Here is a 20,924-nt window from a genome sequence, read left to right as displayed (position 1 = left end):
AAACATGATAATATCTGCATATACCAGGTATGGCTTTTTTGATTGTTTCTGAACTATTAGGAAGCTATTACATTTAACTTACGTAACTCAATACCTTGCAAGCTTAGAAGGTAAAGATTTCATAATGCATGTCATATTCTTAGCGTATTCAAACATTCAACTAGAAAACAAGAGTCAGAGAATTAAAGTCATTAAAAAAAAAATAAAATTAAAAGTATGCCAAAAAATGAATTAACCAGATCACAGTTACTGTGTAGGAGGAGGAAGGGAGGAGGAATCAACCACCAAAACAGAAAAAAACACTGCATCCCAAACCTAAAGATAGCATCCCAGAATTTTGTCAGAGCACTACAAATTAGCTATGCCTAAACTTTAATAGAAAACCGTGTAAGCTTTAAAAGTCCAAAACACAAAGCAACTACAACAAAAAACCAGATGGGACATTCAGCAGTGGTTCACTGTATTATCTTTTTCATAATAAAATGTGCCCTCTGCAGTTTGATATCAAAGTTCACATTCCTTTGGTGATGACAGCAGCAGATGTTTGATGTTTGTAGATATTTCAAATTATCAGTTTGAACTTTGTAGGCGTATCAAACTGCATCTGCTTCTATCAACAAACCCAAGATGCTTTATTTCTACTAAACAGATCCTTAACTCTACTAATTTGATTAAAGTAAAATAAAAAATGGTTTTTACTGATGTACTTGCAATATGAACATTTGTATCTTTAAAAAGTGAACCTATCAAGTACAAAGCTAATGTATTGTGTACAGATAAATATGAGAGTACTATCAAGATGTACTGCTAAAAGTGATAAAAATTTGGTATTTTTCAGCAACAATGTCAAAATGAGATTAATCTACTTGTCTAGTGTATTTATAAATTCACATAAGACATGCCAGAATCACTTTAACATGTGAAATGCCTTTTCTAACAACATAAGCAATAAAAACATTCTGTATACTGTCAGTGGTTTCTCTAGTATTTTTTCCAGCACTTAAGAGTAGATTCTGGCTTCAATACTACCTAGCATACTCTTGCTATACAGTCTTTTTTTCATTATTCTAGGAGATGAAGTAATCACTTTTTACTGCTTGTTAAAATTTGTTCTCTTATTATGATACACATACTATCATTTGATATTCTCTACTGCTCAGTTACTACATACGACTACCAGTGTCTGTCAACATACTGTAGCTAAAAACACACCAAAACATGGTTTGCATACCACAGTAAGGAAGCACAATTTTAGCTAAAACCTATCAACTCAGAAGTCAGATTCAAATCAGCATTTCTAAAGTGATCTGTTAGAAACACGGCTTATGAATGTTAATTATTCTGGCTATAACAACAATTTTCAATGTCATCTTTGCAGATCCTCTGCAGATCCTTTGCAGATTCATAAACTTCCAGAACGCAGAACAAACCTATTGAAGCCTACTGTTGGTAAGATGAGAAACACTGAACAGAAATCTGTACATCTACTTGCAGATTTTTATTGGTTGGAAAGAATAGAAAGGAATTAAAGCCATAAATAACATCAGTTGTGATGAAGGGGAGAAGGGACGGGCAAGATATAAAGATGATAAATCTATTCTAAACAAGACAAGCAATTGCATGCTGTGAAAAATATATACAACACAAAGGTCCATTGTTTTAGGCACGGTAATTATAATATGAAGACCATAATCATCAGTGGTTTTAGCAGTTAAAGAAATTTTAGTCGAAGGGGAGCTACTTGAAGTTACTCACATCAAGCATTTGGAGGATTGGGCACATGCTGATACAAAGATCAATCAAGCGATGCAGTTATCTGTAATTTTTACTTTTATTTCAGGGCAAGCTTATACTGTTTGACAAGAAACAGTGCCATCTGCTGACAAAAGAAGTAATAGCAGGAAAAGCAAATATAAGACAGCAAGACTGTTAATGATTTTCTTAATAAACTTAGTTTCAACTTCCAAAGATAGTAGTGAATCCCCAGATTGTTTACACACGTTTCTTCTAGTATTGTCTAATAATTTAAAGTTGAGATGGAATCCTAATCAAAAGATGAGAAAGAGATGTTCTTTAAGCGTTTTGGCAAGCCACATCTCCATCCTCAAGGCCGCTGCACAATCCACAGCCTCTCTCTCTCACAGACTAGAACTCAACATCCTGTTAAGTGTTACTTTCTACATACAACATGCTTACTTACAGAATGATGATTTATGCTGCATTTCTTTTCGACCTCGTTGAAATTTGTATTAGCAGAAAGATCAGGAGAAAAATATGAATTCAGAGTAAAAACACTTTTGTACATTCAGAAAAATGAGGCAACTATGGGATTGTGCTGTTTTTTATTGTGTTTTCAATGGAGAAATACATCATCTGTTTACAAAATAGCTCTTGAAAAATACAAGGAGTACAGATACTATAAAACAAAGCAAACTCCAGTCATGAGACACTACGTACATCATGCGAAAGCAACAGTCTGATCTCCAGGTTATGAAAACTAGAATTAAAAAGTCACTATACAGAAAAGTTCCAAGTTCCCAGCTTGGCAAAACTTGGGTGCAGTTACATGAAACGTTTAATAAAATGAAAAAGATTTTTTGATGTGTAAACAAAATGACAAGACTAAAATTGTGCCTGGCAATTTCGATCTAAACTCCATAGCTACACAAAATACACAGACACCTTGTACACTTCAACTGTTAATATAACCTTCTTTGGGAGGTGGACAACAGCAGGCTGCACAGGGCAAGGAAAAGTGAAGATTTGTATACTAGACTTCTTAGACAAATGGCAAAAAAAACAAACAAACAAAAAAAAAAACTTCAGTTACTGCACAGCCTAAGTAAAAGATAAGCTACACTCTGACTTTGGAGAATTAATTTAGAAGGATAAGGGGAAGAGTGTAAGTAATTTAATTTTAACATGAAAGATGCACGTGTAAAGAGGATGGAGCACAATGGGGGAAGAGAGTTCATAAAACATGCTAATCAAAGTATGGGAATATGATTTGATATCCCACATATCAAATAAGTAACAGTAACATGAAGTTTGTTATCTACATTTGTTATTACTGCTGATATCCCTCATATTCCTCAATACTGTTCTTCTTTGCCATGAGAGATTCAGTTCTTTCAAAAGAAATAGTTGTTACTTATCTTTTTTTATAGGACTACAGAACAAAAAATAGGAGTAAGAGAGTTTAGTAGATGTCAAGTGCTTACTAGAAATAATATTTTTAAAAATTCAATGTCGTTCAGTATGTAAAACTATTTTTGATGAGCCATCTAAAAACAAAAAGTTTAAAATTCTTGGGGAAAAATCTTTTTTCCTTTATTTAAAATTTGAACCTTTTAAATGCATACAGAACTTTTATGGAGTGTACAAAAATCATCTCATATTTAGTGATTCAAAGGCCATCAAGACAGGTGTTACATTTCACAGGCACACAGATTTACTTAAACACTTCAGTGATGGGACAAACTTTTGAATTTGTGCCTACAGGCCACAAGGTATTATGATTATGTAAGGGGAAACAAAAAACAAAAAACAATATTATGGTCTGGCTTGTTTTTATTTTGTATAACTATTGTCCTATATGGTGCATACAAGCTGCAATAAAAACCCCAACACTAAATGCAAAAGCTTTTCCCAAGAAATACAATAAAGAGCTCAAAAAAGAAATAAGTTTGATTAGTTCAAAGGAAAGTTTATTCGCTGTTTGACTGCTGATCTGTATGCACCTTAAAACAATCCTATAAATAAAAGTAGACAACATCTTAATCAAGTCCCACCAATACCAAAAACTTCCCAATTACTTCCTCAACATATGTCTCATTACCCCAGGATTGGACATTCCACTTGAAAGGCTTACTGCTGCTTGATGGCAGTTGAACTAGATATACTATACACTTTGTCTTCAATGTATAGCATATCATAGATCATCATCCCATTTGCAGATTACTACTGAAGAGATTCATCAATAAAATGAAAACGTATCAGCTGAAGATCTAAGATTAGTCATACTCCAATAAAAAAAAAGTACATAAAAGTGCATTTAAGGGATTCTTATGCCAGTTTTATCTCAATTTTGAAACAATGCATCAAACAAATTCAATCGGTATGTCAAATATGGATACAAATAGTGTTCATGTTTTTAAAGGCAGTAATCCTTTGAAATACTTAATGCAACTGTTGCTAACACATTAATAGTACTCCTGGCTTCACATACTAACCTGGACTTCCAATCAAGTGGTGATTTTAGCCCAGAAAGGGAAGTGCAGAAAATATACCTAAATCCATTTCCGATCATGTTCTAGTCTTGCACTCTCTGTTCTCCTTTTTTTTTTTTTTTTTTTCTAGCATTAGAAGACAACAGGTTGAGTTGGCAGATATTGTTTATGGACCCCTGAGGTTGTTTTTACCGGTTCAATCTCAATTTTATTGAATTCTTGATAACAGGAATAGGATTTGCAGGGAGAGCAGGGATATCGGAAAGATCTGTACTGGGTGTTTTCTGAAAAGAAAAGAAGAAGTTTGGTTGTATTTTAACTGTAAATTACAGGAATATTGTAGAAATTGGTACCAGTGTTCAACAACAAATCAAATCTTGAAGAGTAGTTCGGTAAGGATAATTACAAACTATAAAAACAGAAGCAGATATTCCTTTTGCCTATATAGCCATTTTTAACAACAAAAAAGTGCAGTTATCTCTTTCAAAGTGTGCATTTCTTTTTTCCACAACTGCAACAAATTAGGAGGTGCTGCAGAGAAAGCTGAGCCTACTAAGACTGTACCATAATAAAGATATAATATCCACCTAATAAGGTTGACATCTACTATCAGATGACGATGTTTAATATTTCAAGATTGCTATGAATAACTCAGTAACTCTCTTACTTTGAGATTGAAGATAAGATGGCTGACACCTATGCATTTTGTGTCCTTCTACATTTATACTTCAGATTGTTTAAGAATACATATTGATCAAATTTCCAGAACGAATTAAAATAGATTAACATGGAAATACTATGACAAAACACTGCTATGTGACTGGAAAAAGAATTTCATGCTGAAAATACCCTGAACACTTTTGTCTCCCTTAAAATAATCTTGTTTGCCTAAGTTATTTCAAAAACCAAGAAAACACTCAATATTCAATACAATAAATTAATTTCTTACATGCTTAAGAAACCTCCATTTTTAAGCTGCTACCCCTTCATTTGCCTTCCACTTCTGCATATTATTTGACATCACAATAATCCAGTTATTATTTATTACTTCACACAATTTAACAGAAAATGTTTTCTTATGTTATAAGCATTCAAAATTAGTATAAAGTACATTTCACATGTGGGAAAAACTGCATTAAAATGACTACTCTCAACAGTTGCTTCATTAAAATGAATCAGCAGAGTATACTGACTGACATGATAGCAAAACACAATGCAACAAAGATTCACAGCAAAATAGCTTTGATAACCCTCCTTCCCCACCAACCTGCACCCAGTAGCCCACTGCCTGGTTCATGCTGACCTGCATTGTTTTCATGTCCTGCAACATAAGCAATGTTCTAGAAGCCAATGAAAATATTGAAAAAGTGACAGAAGAAACCCAACATAACTTTATAGTTTCCAGATTACCTTTGCTACAGTAACAACTACTGAATTTGTAAGAACTAGAATACTTTATATAATAATCTCTTAATAGATGAAATAAATTTGGCATACTATGTGATCTTTAAAGAAACTAATTTCCTTGAAGTAGTTTTAAGTGCCCACATAACATCTACAATTTCTGCTAATTTTGATACCTTTATTAAATATTGCTCATGTGGCCTGCTCATATAGTTCAAACAGCCTGTTAACAAATACTACTACTGCAATACATCACCATTTTCAATCAATATATTTACTATACATCATCTAAAGAGTAGAGCGAGCATAAAACAATTTGTAGTTGTGAGCTTTTAATCAGTAGAGCAACAATTAAGGCTTAAAAATGCCAGTAAAGATGTTCTCCAGAAATGATTATAATATTAGGAAAGAAAGCTTTAAGAGACTATCACAGAATGCTACTTACACTCCTTTACCAGCAGTGAAGTGAGATAGATGGCTAATAAACTATCAGATCAGAACTTTTCTCTCCCCCCTCATACCAAGTACAAGAATCTGAAGCCAAATTTCTCACATTTTCAAACTCTACGAGGACATCTTTGAGCAGCAGCTATTTAAAGCATTTTTTTCCTTGTTAGAAAGGATTATTCTGTGATGTGCAAAGCACAAAGGAATAAACTGAGCCCCTTACTTTGAAGGCACAATTCAGAAGAGCGAATCCAGCTTCGGTCAGTTTGTATGGCAAGCCATACATGTTTAGCTACAATGCATATTCAATAAGATCAATGACCATCTAAAACACAAAAATTGTGACAGTAACAACAAGCAACTTTATTTTCATTTCATTATTTTCAGCACAGACCAACATAAAGAAACAGAAATCCACTGTTTTCAAAGCCAGTACCTGAGGAGCTTGCAAAGTTGTCTGAAGATGTTCCATTTGGGAATTAACATTCACTTCCGTCTCCAGTAGCTCCTAAAAATAAACAGATAAGAAACCACGTCTAAGGCCTTACTGAAGTCCAGATAGATAATATCTATCCCTATATCCATCTATCTCTTCCCCTGTCCACTAACAGATTTACACCATCACACAAATCAACAATGTTGGCTGCAGCAGGGCCTTGGCCTTCTTGACCTCAGCTATCTAGCACTATCCTATAAACTCCTATCAGGTTACTTGTCCATGCTTCCACTGCCTGTGAATTTTCTTCTTGCTCTCCAGTTTGATCAGCACACTAAAGAATGTTTTGCCCACTAGGAATTTGACAGCAACACAAGTCACCTCACTTCTCATTTGTTGATTGGTACACAACCCATAGCTTTTAAGCAAAGTCCTATAGGAAAAAGTTGTCTGTCATTCAGTTTATTAAAGAAAAAGGATACTATCAAGGAAGACTACATGACAGATTAACACACTTCTTGCAAATTTGACTGCTTTTCCACTATTACGAGTTAAGTAAATTCCTTCAGTGCTACAGAACTAAGCTGAAGTCACTGAACTCAGTTCATGAACAGCTGAAGATCAGGACTAAACTCCTACATAATCACAATACAGAAACTGTTTCAAGAACTGAATATTAATTTCATTGCTCACTATTTTTTTTTTTTTAGCAGCCCCCCTACACTTATCACTACAGATCAAGTTATCCTCAATCTCTACACATAACCGCATCTTCCTGCCCCAACAGTTTTTAAAACTAGAAGGACTGAAGATACTTTAAGAGTTTTTTGTGGAAAAGGAAGCCAGAAGAAAGGTTAATTACTTAAGTCTGCTTTTACAGAGGTTGCAAATAAACACCGTTTTTAAATTCACATTTACATAGATTCGTTACTGACAAACTGGTAATAAGGTTAAATTTACCATTCTGGCAGAACAGTATTCCTGCTACTTTAGTAAATTATATCTGTTTTCTACTACCAGATGAACATCAGTGGGGCATTCAGTGGGACTGAATGACTAAAACAGGACAGTGGGTCATTCTCCTTTTAATGAAAGCCTGTTACTTAAAATTGTACCAAACAATAAGCCACACCTTGCTAAGAGGTATACATTTCAAAGCAGAAAAAAAACAAGTCCATGTTAGTTAAGAAGTCTATTCCCTCATGTCCTACCATACAAATTATGGACATAAGATTTAGAGAAGACTTACAACAGAGCCTAACAGGATTACCTACAACTTTTCTAGTTACCTGTATCCAAAGGATCTAACATCGACATTAGGATTAAATGCTTACAACCATTTCTGCCTTCACCTGTCTCAAGTTCAAAGCGATTTCAAAGTGACTAAATCAGATTTTTCATTGAAGGATGTGGAAGTTAAACGCAAGTATTAACGCATACTAGTTATTTTAATTTCTTGGCATATTTTTCACTGTATTCCAAGAGTACCAAGACACGCCCTATACAAATGGTGTAAGTGGTTATCATAAAGCTAAGGACAGACCATCACCCCTTCCACTAACAGTAAGCAAAAATATTGCCTGGCAAATTTACAAGATACTGTAGAAGCACACCTGGACCTCTGGAAGTCCCCAGAGGCTTTGCTACAACTGCATAAAATATCCGTCAGAAAAGACTTTATATAGCACCATTCATTTCCACACAATCTAAAACTTGGCAAGTTAGCACAAGTTTTTTTTTGTGCTATGCATAACACAGTGGGAATGAACAGCAAAAAAAATCACTATCTATGTATCAATGGGGAGAAGGTAGCCTAGTATCAGCTAACATACTGCAATTTGTTAACATACCCTTTGAAGAACAACATACGAATTTGATGTCTTTAATGGTGAGTCTATACTATATCTACAAGTACTACCAGTCATTTCTAGGGTAAAAAAAACACAGTGATTTTCCAAAGTAAGAGCTGCAATGAATGTAGACAAAATTATATAGACCAGTGATAGATACCTTTGTTTCCATTCTTTCATGCTCGTTCGCATCTATACAGCTAGTAGCTTCACTTATTTCATCCTGCTGAAATGCACACAAAACAAGAAAACTATTACCAATAATGAAAACATTAATTAAAAAACACAAGAAAATACACGGAGAAAGAATTAACTGCAATGCTCATTAAATTGCTTTTAAGAATTTAGAATCTAAGTATTTGTGCTGATGCATTTATATGTGTCACATGATGAGTATCAGCATAATACAGAACATAACACCTTAGTAAGCTGAATATATAAAGAAAATGCAATCAGAGTAGGAAATACACAAAACTAACAAAGTATTTGAAATCTGGAACATGAGAATCAGTACTCAGAAGCAAAAATTAATATTCAAAGATTTGGATTGGAACATTGCAGAATGCTACAATCTCAAAATCTCAAATACCTCTTCAATTTTCATTTTCTTGGGAGAATCTTCTTTATGGGGAGAAGATGTCCTTTTCACTGCTGTGACAGGGCTAGGCGTTTTTGTTGCAACATTTCCTGAAATTCTGGGTGATGGATTTAATAGATGTGTTGAGGAAGCAATTCTAGAGATGGTAGGCTTTGGTGGTGGAGAAATGGCTGGTTGTGTGGCAGTTTGAGGAATGCTTTCATTTGAAGAACCTACAGGTAAATAATTTTAAAAGCTTCAGCAAGATTAGTTCAGACAAACATTTCAGTTTCCAGTTACTAGTCAAGCAATCATTAATCAAATAGGCTTCAAGAAAGTGGAAAAGTTAGTGGTAAAAGCATTCCATTTGGAACAGCAAATGTTTAGTTTCAAGCTCTTTCTAAAGGAAGAACTCACATATCAGACACACGGCAGTGATAGTAGTGACACTCTGCTAGGCCTAATTAGCTCTGTTAAACAGCAGATTATACTAGCCGAGTGAAGCTCTGTGCTAATATACTTATTGTGTTCTTGGTACTCCAAGAAGTACTGCTTCTGTACTCAGCCATACATACATTGCCTAAGAGTGCCTTAAATGAAATCCAAGGCAAATCTGATACTCCCTTTTTCATAGAAGCCCTGAGTATCTCTCAGGCTCAGAGTACAAAACTATGAAGTGAGAGAGAATGACATAAACATCAGACATTCTCTACATCCTTTTGCAAAATGTTCCACTTAACAAAGCTATTCCTCAACAGTTGCCTATCTCAAACCAATAAGCATATGTAGGATGCTTTTCCTCTATCCTCTGATGAGAAAAAAAGTACACACCTACTCATATTAATGCACTTGTAACATGATGAAAGAAATTAGAATCATAAGACTCCACCATGCTAAACTTCTGAGACTGATCAGCTTTCATCTTGAAAGGATAACCAGCTGCAATCCCTTTTGCATCTGCCTTGGTTCATGTATACAGCATAAGTACCAGCAAGCCAGCAACTCCTTTCTTAAGTGAACATTTTCACCAGATGCCTTTGTTACTTCACTAAAACATCAATTCTTTTCAGAAGTACGTTTGCATTTTCTTGTAGAAAATATAGAAGATAAAGCAGCACACACAGTTGGATATGCTTAAAAAGACATCACTAGAGAGCATATGTTGTGCTGAGGCTTTTTCACTCCTAGAATCCATTTCATGAAGCAGGAGAAGGAGCATGGGAGCAGTTTACAGGCAGTAAAGAACCAACCCTTGGATTTAACTATGAAATGGATTAAAAAGAAATGAAAAAAATTATCTTCTAGATTTGGACATTTTTCCTCATTAAACCAGTCAATCTGTAAACATCATCTACACTGGAAAACTTTATTGCTAGTGTGAGTGGCAAACAAAAGAATAAACAAACACTGCTGCACAAAATACCCTGCCGTGATTTCCCAAGTCTAAAAATATTAGATTATCTGTTTATCAAGCAGAATATGTTACGGTACATATTTCATGAAGACCTCAATAGAAGAAATCCTGCTTTACAAAAATCAGTAGAAGCAACGTACTACGTCATTTTCCTTACCCCCTGAGCTTTCACTGGAATTTGTTTGTGGCACAGTGACTTCAGAAGCCTGTATGTTGGTCACAGATGCTGCTGTTACAGCTGGCGCAGGACTGCTTCTGCTAGAAGAAAAAAAAAGAAAAAATGCTTAATATGAGTAAAGCATGCCTATCCACTTTTCATCACCACACAGTATGCATGGCCAGCACAGCTGAAACAACCTACATTACAGAGCACATCACACAGTTTTATGCCATAGCATAAAGACAGAATTTAGCATTAGTCATCTATGAAACTTGAGCAAATACAGCTTTTTAGACTGGCAAGAAATTGCATTAAAAAAAGGCAAAAGTTCAGGCAAGTCTGATCAGATGAGATACAGGGGGAAGTACAGTAATTATTTTCCCATGGGACACAACAACAAAGATATACAAGGACTGGAACAGAAAGCCTGTTTTCAATCTACATGCACCACTGCAACTGTAAGTTCTGTCCGGATCTTCTCAGCAAAACCTGGGATTTCACATGACAAAATTTTCTTCCCTCTCTTTTTCACAAACTACAGAAACAGTGTGTTTTTTTAAATAAGACAGGTTAAGTTATACTTCAATCTGACATGCTAGATACCATTTGCCCAAAAACTCCATATTCTCACACTTCAACTCCCTGCTCACAATCTCTCAGAGCCCTATTACTATGGTGACTAAGTTTTTATTTCACCTTTTCTACGCTCTCGTATCCAATCTCATAACTCCTCATCTTAAGTCCAATGCTGTGCTGCTCTCCATCCCACAAACGTAGCTCTGCTCTAGCGTTCAAACTGGAACCACAGAAGTCTTCAAGTTCCAGTCTGAAATATTTACACCCTGACATAACAGTACTATCTTGTGAATGCAGTACTTGCCATACTTAAACACAATTCAGGAACAGAAAGTAGCCTCAAGACTGAAAGTCTTCATTACCCCTGAGAACTTCCAGAACTGTTCAATGGACTCGTCTTCATAGCACTAGTAGGCGAAGGCACAGACGTGCTGTTATCACTGTCCATAGACAAGTCTAGGCTGCTGTCATTCAGAGCTGTCAGTCTGACTCCTTCTGTTGAATGCTACCATCCACAACACAAAAGAAAGTTATTAGTCTTAATAAAGGGCTTAAATAAACAAACAAAACTGAGATTCAAAAGACATGGCATTTTAGTCATGCAAACTATCAGCCATTACATCTGTGAAGAAAAAATAAATGAGGGGTAATCTACTATTGATAAGCTTCTACAGAGTTAAGCACATATATGTGCCCTAAATATAGTTATTTTAAGAAAAAAATCTGAAAAGAGGATTGATGTAAAATACAAAATACGAATGGACAATTTTCCAATCTTTATATATGTCAATAAACCACTACCATGTCATTATCAGCATTTATGTTCCCCATACTCAAAAATCAAGTACAGATTCAATAATGTTTAAAAACAGAAGATGAACTGTTACTGTATTTAGTGATTGTTATTTTTATTTTATTTCAAGTTTCTTTATTCTTCACAGCCTACAGATACTGCTTTTACATTAGCTTCAAAATTAATAGTGACGTACACCGAAGGATACAAAAATGAATACAAAAACGTAAGAGACCAACTGGAACTTGAATAGGAGAATGATCACTGCTGAATATCAGTGGAGGACAAAAACCCTACTATGACATACTACTACTTAAAAAGATGCATTACTTAATATTTGCATTGATCCCTGAAATGTACTGAAATCAAGTATAAGTCGGTTTGTAATAAAAAATATTCCATAGTTTTAAAAAGTTCTTAATATAAAGCACCTACAGTAAAAACAGTTTACCTTTTTCTTTTTCTGAAGTACATGATTAGGTAGCAGTTGGTGAAGTTGCTTACGTTTCACATGCCTTGCAGCAATCTTCATATCCATCTCAAACATCTTGCTGTTTATTGCTTGCCTATAAACTACACAATTAGAATAACATAAATATGTATCGAAGTATATTGCAAAGTCCACTTATTTGCCCAGGAAGAAATTATTTGTGTTACAGAATATCTGTCACCCTCAAGAAAACCCTCTGGAGAAAAAAGTGAACTGTCTACTACGCCAACACTGAGAACACAAACATCACAAAATTTGCTAATTTTATTGTAGAAACCGTAAAAAAAATCATTTTATTCTGAATTTATACCCAGTAGAAGTTACCCTAAGTGAAGGGACATAAAAACCTCACACTAAGAAACTTTTAAAATGGACTGAATAGACTCCTAACTGGCTATTTCCAACAATTGCTAGAAAGCACAAGGAAGTATCTGGGTTTACTTTAAGAAAATGCCTTGGAAAATGCATTCTTAAAATCTTAAAATGTCCGGATAACATACGTCACTAATAAAGCAAATGCTCAACTACCAGTTTCCTCTTTTAGAAAGAGCTAGATGCATGTATCAACAATTAAGCATTGATACAAATAACAAGAAGCTGATTTAAGTATTTATAAGATACAGACAAGGAGTCTTTCCTTTAGTTCAACAGAAGGAAAGATGAACAAAAAAGAACAAAGTATCTGTGAGAAATCTTACAAAGTTAAGTTTAGATTCGAAAACCAAACCTTTGAAAGTATAACCTAGATAAACAACTAGCCAGTTAGCGCACACAGAAGTAAAAAGATCCACAAAAGCATGTTTCTAAGTTCTGTGGCATGCTGGAAAGCATTAGTTTTCTCATGTTCATAGTAGCATTTAAACTTCTGCTCTCCCAAAGGCAAAAAGAAAGAAAAATAAAGCAGGCAGGTATGTAGCATTCACCAAATTGTTTTGCTCTGAGATTCATTCACACTCTGTTGAAGCCTAAAGACGTAAGGATTTTAAAAGTGAATACAGTTCATTAAAAGCTCATAGCTTTTGGATAATGTTTTGATAAACAGACCAGCAATTACACCATTCCTGAACCCTCAGAATGTAAAATGATGTCTAGAGTTTTATCTTTACCCACTTACAATCAAAAGGGTTATTCCAACTCATTTAAGAAAATAATAATCACCTTGACTGACAACACTATTCCCATGTTATCAAATCATTCCTTACGAATTTCTTACATTCTATAAGTTTTTCACGAGTGAAGGAATAAGCATTAAGAAAAAAGTTTCTCGCATTTATGGATGGACATGAAACCAAAATTAAATAAGTAGTATGAAGTGCCATGCAATAAGAGGCTTTGTTCAAGAATCAATTAGATATCAGTTATAACCCACTGATAAAACCTCTTTCACAAAATATGAAAAAACAAGCTATACACATTGTAAAAATGAAGTTAGGTGAGGCTGATTACATATTATAATTCTGTCTGCTTAACAAAGATCCAAATATAATTTAGTATTTTAATGAGATCCAAAAGATTTGTGTTCATCACTTTAATCAATAATAATCAATCCAGTTATTAATCAGGAGCTTCTAGAAGCATTACAAATCACTATAACTTTTTCACAAAATAACACTAACTCCTTACCTGAATCCTTCTATTTCTAGGTACAGTTCTACTACTGAAAGAATAGATTATGAAAAAAATAGACAAATAGCATGATGTAACAAGTTTCATATCTGAACATCTATAATACAAAACTCACCTGTATCTGTAAAAGACTGGATGTCATAAGTAAGATCCACACTTAAATTTTCAGAATTTTCAGTTTTCTTAAACACCAACCCAATCACCCACATTGTACGGTATTCTTCCCTGCAAAATGTTATATAAAGTCATTTTTTTACAATATCCACCAACAGGTATAACAAGTTACTTGCTGACATTGGTGTTTCATTTCCAATACAAAGAAGTCACAAAACAGATGATCTCCAGCAAATTTAAACCAAGATTATCAGTAAATAACATCATATTATTAACTGTGCTTCTGCAAAGATTCTCTGATTTATATAAGAGTTATCATTAGCCATTACCACATAGGAAACAGGAGACAGCAGCTTTTCAGCACCTGACCTCGAAGTCAAAATATTAACATATTCCCTGACGAAACAATTTCAATTTTACCATCTATACTTGTTTTCAACTCTCAAATTTCTTAGTTGACAGCAAAGTGCAGTTTTCAGGTAAGAAACTCTTCACTTTGACAGTTTATTCTCAGTTATTGTACACTGAAAATGAACTATCACATCCTATTATAGAATATATCAGAACACTTCAAGGCACCTGATGCTTTAATTCCATGTATTTTCCTTGTAAGACTGTTTCAGAACAATTCCACCTTCCAATCAATTACTGAACAAATTTAGAAAGGCAGGTGAAGAACCACACTTCATTGACATTAGAAAATGAGTCTTTACTAGTAGCTTAGCCACATTAAGTCTACTGAAATAAGAGCTAATCAGTGCATGATCATCTATGCAGTTCTATCTGTATTTACCTACTAAAATGGTGCTGAAGTTTTAGTGCCCTCTTTATTCATTTTTCACTTGGAACAAATATAATTTCTGTATTTAACTTTTTAAGGTTAACGGCATACTGTCATTTCAAGCAGCTGATGTCTGGAAAAAGACTATGAAAAGCAAACGTTTTTCACATATTCCCTACTTTTCCATTCTCATAGTTCACATAACATTATAATTCCTTCTAAAGGAAATTAGAACACTATCTAGACAGAAGCTGAAGTCTTAAAAAGAGAATTTTTAGCCCTCAGCTCCAATCATTGTTCTGAGAGATGGAGAACGGGAGTGACAGAGGGTGAAAGAAGTTAAAAATCCCCATACAGTACTAGACAGCATTAAGTGCTTGGTTTTCCCTTCAGTGTTTTCAAATCTTTAAGAATTCTAGCATCAGCTTTTATCAAGTTTAAATGATATGCTTCTCAACTGCTAAATCTTATCTCATCTACTTAAGTTATTCAACATTCACTTCTACCATGTTTTATTTTCTACTCAATTCTCAGTGCTGCTTTGTAATTAAAAGTGTCATGCCAACTAATACCAGGATAGTCAATCAACAGCAGCGAAATAACAGTAGATAACAAGGAGTTACTATTATTTGCAATCATGCAATTACTACAATTATTAGTGAAACACATATTCCTTCTTTAAGATTGTTTTCTGGCTTAGACACAATCTTACACAGAACAAAGAACATCTGATTTTAAAAACTACTTAACAGCTGAAAATTGTATGCCTTTAGGGACCGTCATGAAAAATTAACCTAAGATTCTAAAAAAAAATCTTAGTTTATTAATTATGATATTTTTGCTTACTTGTCAGGATTCTCCTTGGGTGCTGGGAATGACTGTGGATTCACATGAGCCAGTGTAATGAACTCGTTTTTCTCCAGGTTTCCAACTAGAATTCGGATTTTTGATTCCACCAAACCCACCCTGCATAAATGTCATTCATGAGTAAGTTCTCATTAATATGAAATAGAAGTATCAAACATTACATATCAGGCAGAAGCTGTTAGCATTTTGCTTACATAAGTTTTTGAGACTACAAATGAACTAATGCACAATATATGACGAATTCAAATCAATAAGCAGAGTAAGCATGTTACAAAAACTTACACAAAGCAAGCTCTGAAATGAAGAATGCCCTGAAGCTTTATGATCTGCTTTTATAAGTGGATTTAAACAGCTAGCAATTAAACATAAGTAATAAGCAAGCACAAAAGAACTCCCAGGTATTTCTGCCATTTTCTTTTAACATCCAATGTAGAATTTTAAAAGAGATGAAAGTTTCCAAAACTTGACAGTCTTAGATCTTTAATAGAAAAAGAATGTAGAAGTGGGGAGAGGCATTTTTAGTTTGATAAAAATATTTCTAGAGATTGAACACAGACTTACTAACAACTGCTTTTTAAAGCACATAAAGCTTAAGAAAATAAGATTTGTGAAGTGAACCTGGTAGCGTTGAAAAGAAACATAATTAAGCCAATAGTCCTCCTGTCCCAATCCTTCAATTTTATTATTTTTCAGAAACATATCACCACCTTTGTTAAATTTTGTAACAAAAAAATTGCATTTTGAAAGTTTCACACCGCTTCATTAAAAATACACTGTTCAATCTCCTTGAATTCAAGGTTGACAGGCTTTAATCTGCCTTTTTTTTGGAATAATAGTAAGCATTGTACTTACCATTCTAGTCGCTGTTTTTCTGTCGGTGCACTTGCTAGAAGCACAATATAATGCCTTTGGAGATAAAGACAATATGCTATTCTATTTATGCTTCTAAAACTAGACATTCAAAGTTTAATATTAACATTAGTAAGGTCTACATTGCAAACTACAGATTATTAGCTTAGTTCTATTACAGGGTATTTTAAATGGACAGAGGGGCTATGTTCCCCAACCACGTGATTAAGAGATTTCTCAAAGCATTTCAAGTTTTAGGAATGCTTGCAACAACACTTGAATGCCAATAACCTTAATAAAAAGCTAGGAACATAGCACCAATTGAAAAACAGCACAGAAGCTTCCAAACATAATGAATGGGGATTCAGCTACTAGTGAGTCCTTGCAAGTAAAAACAATTGTTCAACCATCTCTACATACGCTAGCTGCCCTTTAACATTAAATCTGAGTATTTAGATGAGAGGTTACCATACATTCATTCTAAGACAGAAGTAACGCTGAATTATGGTTTACAAAAGTTTCATATCTGCATTTTAGAACCACCTAAAGATGCTTATCTGGAATTTTACAAGACAAAAAAAGTTTCCTCTGGTAACAAATTCTTAAGCTCCCAATTATATTCCAGGATAACCAGTATTCACCTGCTGTAAGCAAGTTTCAAAGGAACAAAATACAAAATAAAAACGGTACGTTAATCAAAGCAACCTAGGATGGTAAAAAGAAAGATGATTATCATGAACTTCAATAGTAACAATACAAAAACCCCTTTCTTTTAACCTGAGTTTATAATTGTGGGGTGGCTGACAACCTTACATGTCTACAGTCAGGCTTTTCTGACGCTTACGACATTGCAGACTCTCCAAGCTAAATTAAACTGCCTTTACCAACTATACTGATATGGTCTACGTAGGTATTCTCCAAGCAGGATTTAAACATCACTACTACCATGAGGGTTTATACACTTGTGCATGTACATGAGAGAAAGAAAAGCAAAGTCAGTGCTGTTGGAAAAACTATGGTGCAAAGCGTACTCTGATACTACAGACCTTCAAATTGTAACGGTAGATCAAAATCAATAGACCAAACTGGTAACTACACATTTTTGTATTTATCCATATAGGTGGGATACAACAGAGAGAGGAAAAGAGTCCCTGGTGAATGCTATAGTCCTTCTAAATTCAGCCAGCAAATGTCACTGAACTACATGGATTCAAAATGAGACTCAAAAAGATTGCCTTCCCTTTTAAGTAGCATGTTTTATCAACTTATTTTTACATTTTGGTGTATTAACCTCCTCATACAAAAAGCATTAAGGAGTTTTGCATACTATTTTACTGAAGACATCCTCCCTTCATCTCCTTCTTAGAATATCATGACACTTATCACTTTTATTCCTAAAATCTCAATTATTGCTTTGGGCAAAAAAGAAAGTGAGGGAGAAGCTTAACAGATTTTTCCAAAACATTAAATCTAAGTACACACACTGCCACCTGAACTGATGTTGAGTCATCATGAAGGAACCCTAAAAAAACAAGCATTAAAAAAAATATTCAAACACCACAAAAGAGAATAAAGGTCCATTTCTCAAATTCCATATAAGTCATTCATTTCCAATATGGATTTCTTCTAAGGAACACTAGACATACTACAATCATACAAGATTCCTACATTGTTACCTATCACATACCCTAATGGATTTTATTTAATGGAAAAGACAACAATCTTTTTGATATTTTCCATAATGTATGACTGAATCAGAGATGAAGCTGCAAGTGTTTGAAGAAACTCATTTTTCCCGGTAATTAGTACAAAAACAGTCTTATTAAAAAAGTTCAGGAAAAAAAACAAAACATGGATTTCACACTTGTGAACCTCAACTAAGCTGATAAACATGGAAAAAAAAAAAAAAAGCTTTCTTTGTAAGATTGACGATTAGATATTTTTGCCAGGGTACTGCTAGGTATAACATTTAATTGAAAAATAAGAAAACATGAAAATTCCCCTCTCTACTCCAGAAAACACATGTTATTTGTGCTGAGATTTAATTAATGACTGTAAAACTTCTCTAGACATTTTCACTAAGACTTAGCTTTAGAACAGCTTTTATTACTGAAAATATACTTTGCTTTAGGGTTCAAGGTCTCACCGCTATATTTTAGAAAGTCACTAATAGTTATCAATTCTTCATTTCTCATTTCATAACAAAAAGAGTGTCAAACTCAGGAGTATCCATTACTTCACAATAAGAGACCAAAAAAAAAAAAAAAAAATGAAGTTACTACCTCTCGATGTTGTTCACCTAAGATGCACATAATATTATTTGGAAGTACTTCTTCTGAAAATAAATTTGTGCCTATTCTTTCCCACTGGCTCCCTATCAGCATTAAGTTTTCCTAAGAGCAACTGAACACAGACATTATGAAACTGACTTGCATACACACATAAAAGTGAAGTATTTTTAAGAGACAAAAGGCTTCCTGAAAAACCCAAGAGCACACGAACTTGTTCGTTCATCTTTATCTGTACTAAGCTCTCCAGGATTTATACTTACAATATACCCACTGCTTTAAAGTCCTATCAAGGCTACAAACCTTTTTAAAATTATGCTCATGTTTATCTATTTAGCAGGATATACCTTGTTAATAAAGGAAAAACATAAGAGCTCTTCAAATGTATTTCTCTCATTACCACACTGCCATCTTGGTTTTAAGTTCTAATTATTTCATTCTCATGAAATAGTTCATAGTGATGTTACGTCCACCTGAAATCATCCCTGTCATTTCCCTGCAAATTATTATAGCCAGCAAGTATAATTCATTACTCTTTTCCCACCATCTCAGAATTTAGAACCACACAAAGTGGAGAAAGCACAATACAACTCCCTCACTTCAAGTAATTGTTGATGTTAAAAAAATCAAAATAACACAGATCTCCATATTTTCCCAATCTCTAATTTACTCTTGGCCATGCAGGTATGCAGTAGCCTCCAGATTTCTTTAGTTACACATCCTTGAAGTTTTAAACAGAGGTAATAAAGCAAAAGTGATTACAATCAAAATTAATATTTAGCAATTAATTTCTACTGGAGAGTGAAAGAGACTACTAAAGCTATCCTTTAAAGGAAGAAATGCTTTTAAAAGGATTGAAAAGCTTGTCTTAGAGCAAGAATCAGATTTACCCTTATCCAGAACACTAAACATAGCTTTGAGCTTCAGCAGGAACAAGTGAATAATACACACAATTTAAATAGGAAAAAGAGGATGAAGGGGGGGCAGAAAAATATATACTTAGCTTTCAGATGGAGATTTGACCAATGAAAGCATATTTATTACACGCTTATCACTACATATAATTATTTATTTTCTAACAATTACTAACCAAAGTTTTAAATAAACTTACTATGATGCAACAGAGGGCATCTTGGGTAATTTAAATTAAAACATGCTCTGTAATACCATACATGGTTAAAAAGAGAAAAAAAAAGGTAAGATTTCGTGCAAAACATACAAAATCTGGATCTTCAGTGCTGGCAAAAGCAATTTTTGTGGCACTGATAAAATTCTACAGCTGATACATACAAGAAAAAAAACCTGATGAAATTGGGATTATTTCAAGTAACATTTAATGTTTCTTTCAAAAATAGGAAAAATAAAGATATTAGAAGGAGCACAAATTAATTTATCTGCCGCCCATTTTTAACTTCAAAAAACAACAACTTTGCAGTGCCCCTTTGAGCATTTTCAAATTTTACCTCTAAGTTACAACATAAAAGCCATTCAATGTTTTAAAGCTTTTATCATGCAAAAGGTATAGAAACAAAACACAGACACATTATGAAGGTCATCAGTCTCTTTTAATGGGGGAACTGTATATTTCAATCTTGTTTGGATTAGTACATAACCAACCACCCAGCACAGAAACAGCTGTAAAATATATTTGATTTCGACTGAAGAAAAATGGGTCTCCAATTTCAATTGAGGGCAAAGAAGATGTAGTCCATATTTAATAATTCATATTTATTATAAAAATACAACTTTCATCAATATACATTTAACAAGCTTCTGCCCCACAAGTATATTACTAGAAACCCTAAAAACGTTGTGTGAACTTCAATTTTCCTCTTATTGTAGAAACATTACAAAATTAGCAAAGCTAGATGTGAAGATGTATTAATAAAGAGCCAAAAGCCTTAAGCTTTAATGAAAAAAGTCCAGTAGTAGCTAGTACATCTGGTAGTTAGTCAACACAAATGCAAAAATGCTTTATTATCAGAGTGAACTGTTGTCTGCAATGACAAATGAAAACACACAG

At 34.0% G+C, this 20,924-nt stretch overlaps 1 protein-coding gene across 4 annotated transcripts in view; it reads right to left on the bottom strand.

Annotated features, from left to right (window-relative positions):
• Positions 1–2,325: 2,325 nt before the first annotated feature.
• Positions 2,326–20,924, bottom strand: part of PAPOLA (poly(A) polymerase alpha) — a 40,363-nt gene continuing 21,764 nt past the window's right edge. The window contains exons 13-23 of one of the 4 annotated variants that reach the window (XR_014883749.1): positions 16,617–16,670; positions 15,744–15,863; positions 14,118–14,227; positions 12,338–12,459; positions 11,456–11,598; positions 10,515–10,615; positions 8,956–9,176; positions 8,527–8,592; positions 6,517–6,588; positions 6,304–6,405; positions 2,326–4,513 (exon numbers count right to left, since the gene is read on the bottom strand). Coding sequence is in view for 3 of the 4 variants with exons in the window: in XM_085225573.1 (XP_085081699.1) it covers positions 4,418–4,513; positions 6,517–6,588; positions 8,527–8,592; positions 8,956–9,176; positions 10,515–10,615; positions 11,456–11,598; positions 12,338–12,459; positions 14,118–14,227; positions 15,744–15,863; positions 16,617–16,670 (1,105 nt within the window). In the remaining variant the exon portion in view is untranslated. The remainder of the gene's footprint in view (positions 4,514–6,303; positions 6,406–6,516; positions 6,589–8,526; positions 8,593–8,955; positions 9,177–10,514; positions 10,616–11,455; positions 11,599–12,337; positions 12,460–14,117; positions 14,228–15,743; positions 15,864–16,616; positions 16,671–20,924) is intronic. The other 3 variants (XM_085225574.1, XM_085225575.1, XM_085225573.1) reach the window with 3 other exon arrangements.

This window comes from Meleagris gallopavo, chromosome 5, assembly GCF_905368555.1.
Source record: "Meleagris gallopavo chromosome 5, MGAL_WU_HG_1.1, whole genome shotgun sequence".
In the NCBI taxonomy this organism is placed as follows: domain Eukaryota; kingdom Metazoa; phylum Chordata; class Aves; order Galliformes; family Phasianidae; genus Meleagris; species Meleagris gallopavo.
The sequence above is the reverse complement of the archived record's forward strand: the minus strand, read 5'-3'. Positions and strand labels throughout refer to the sequence as shown.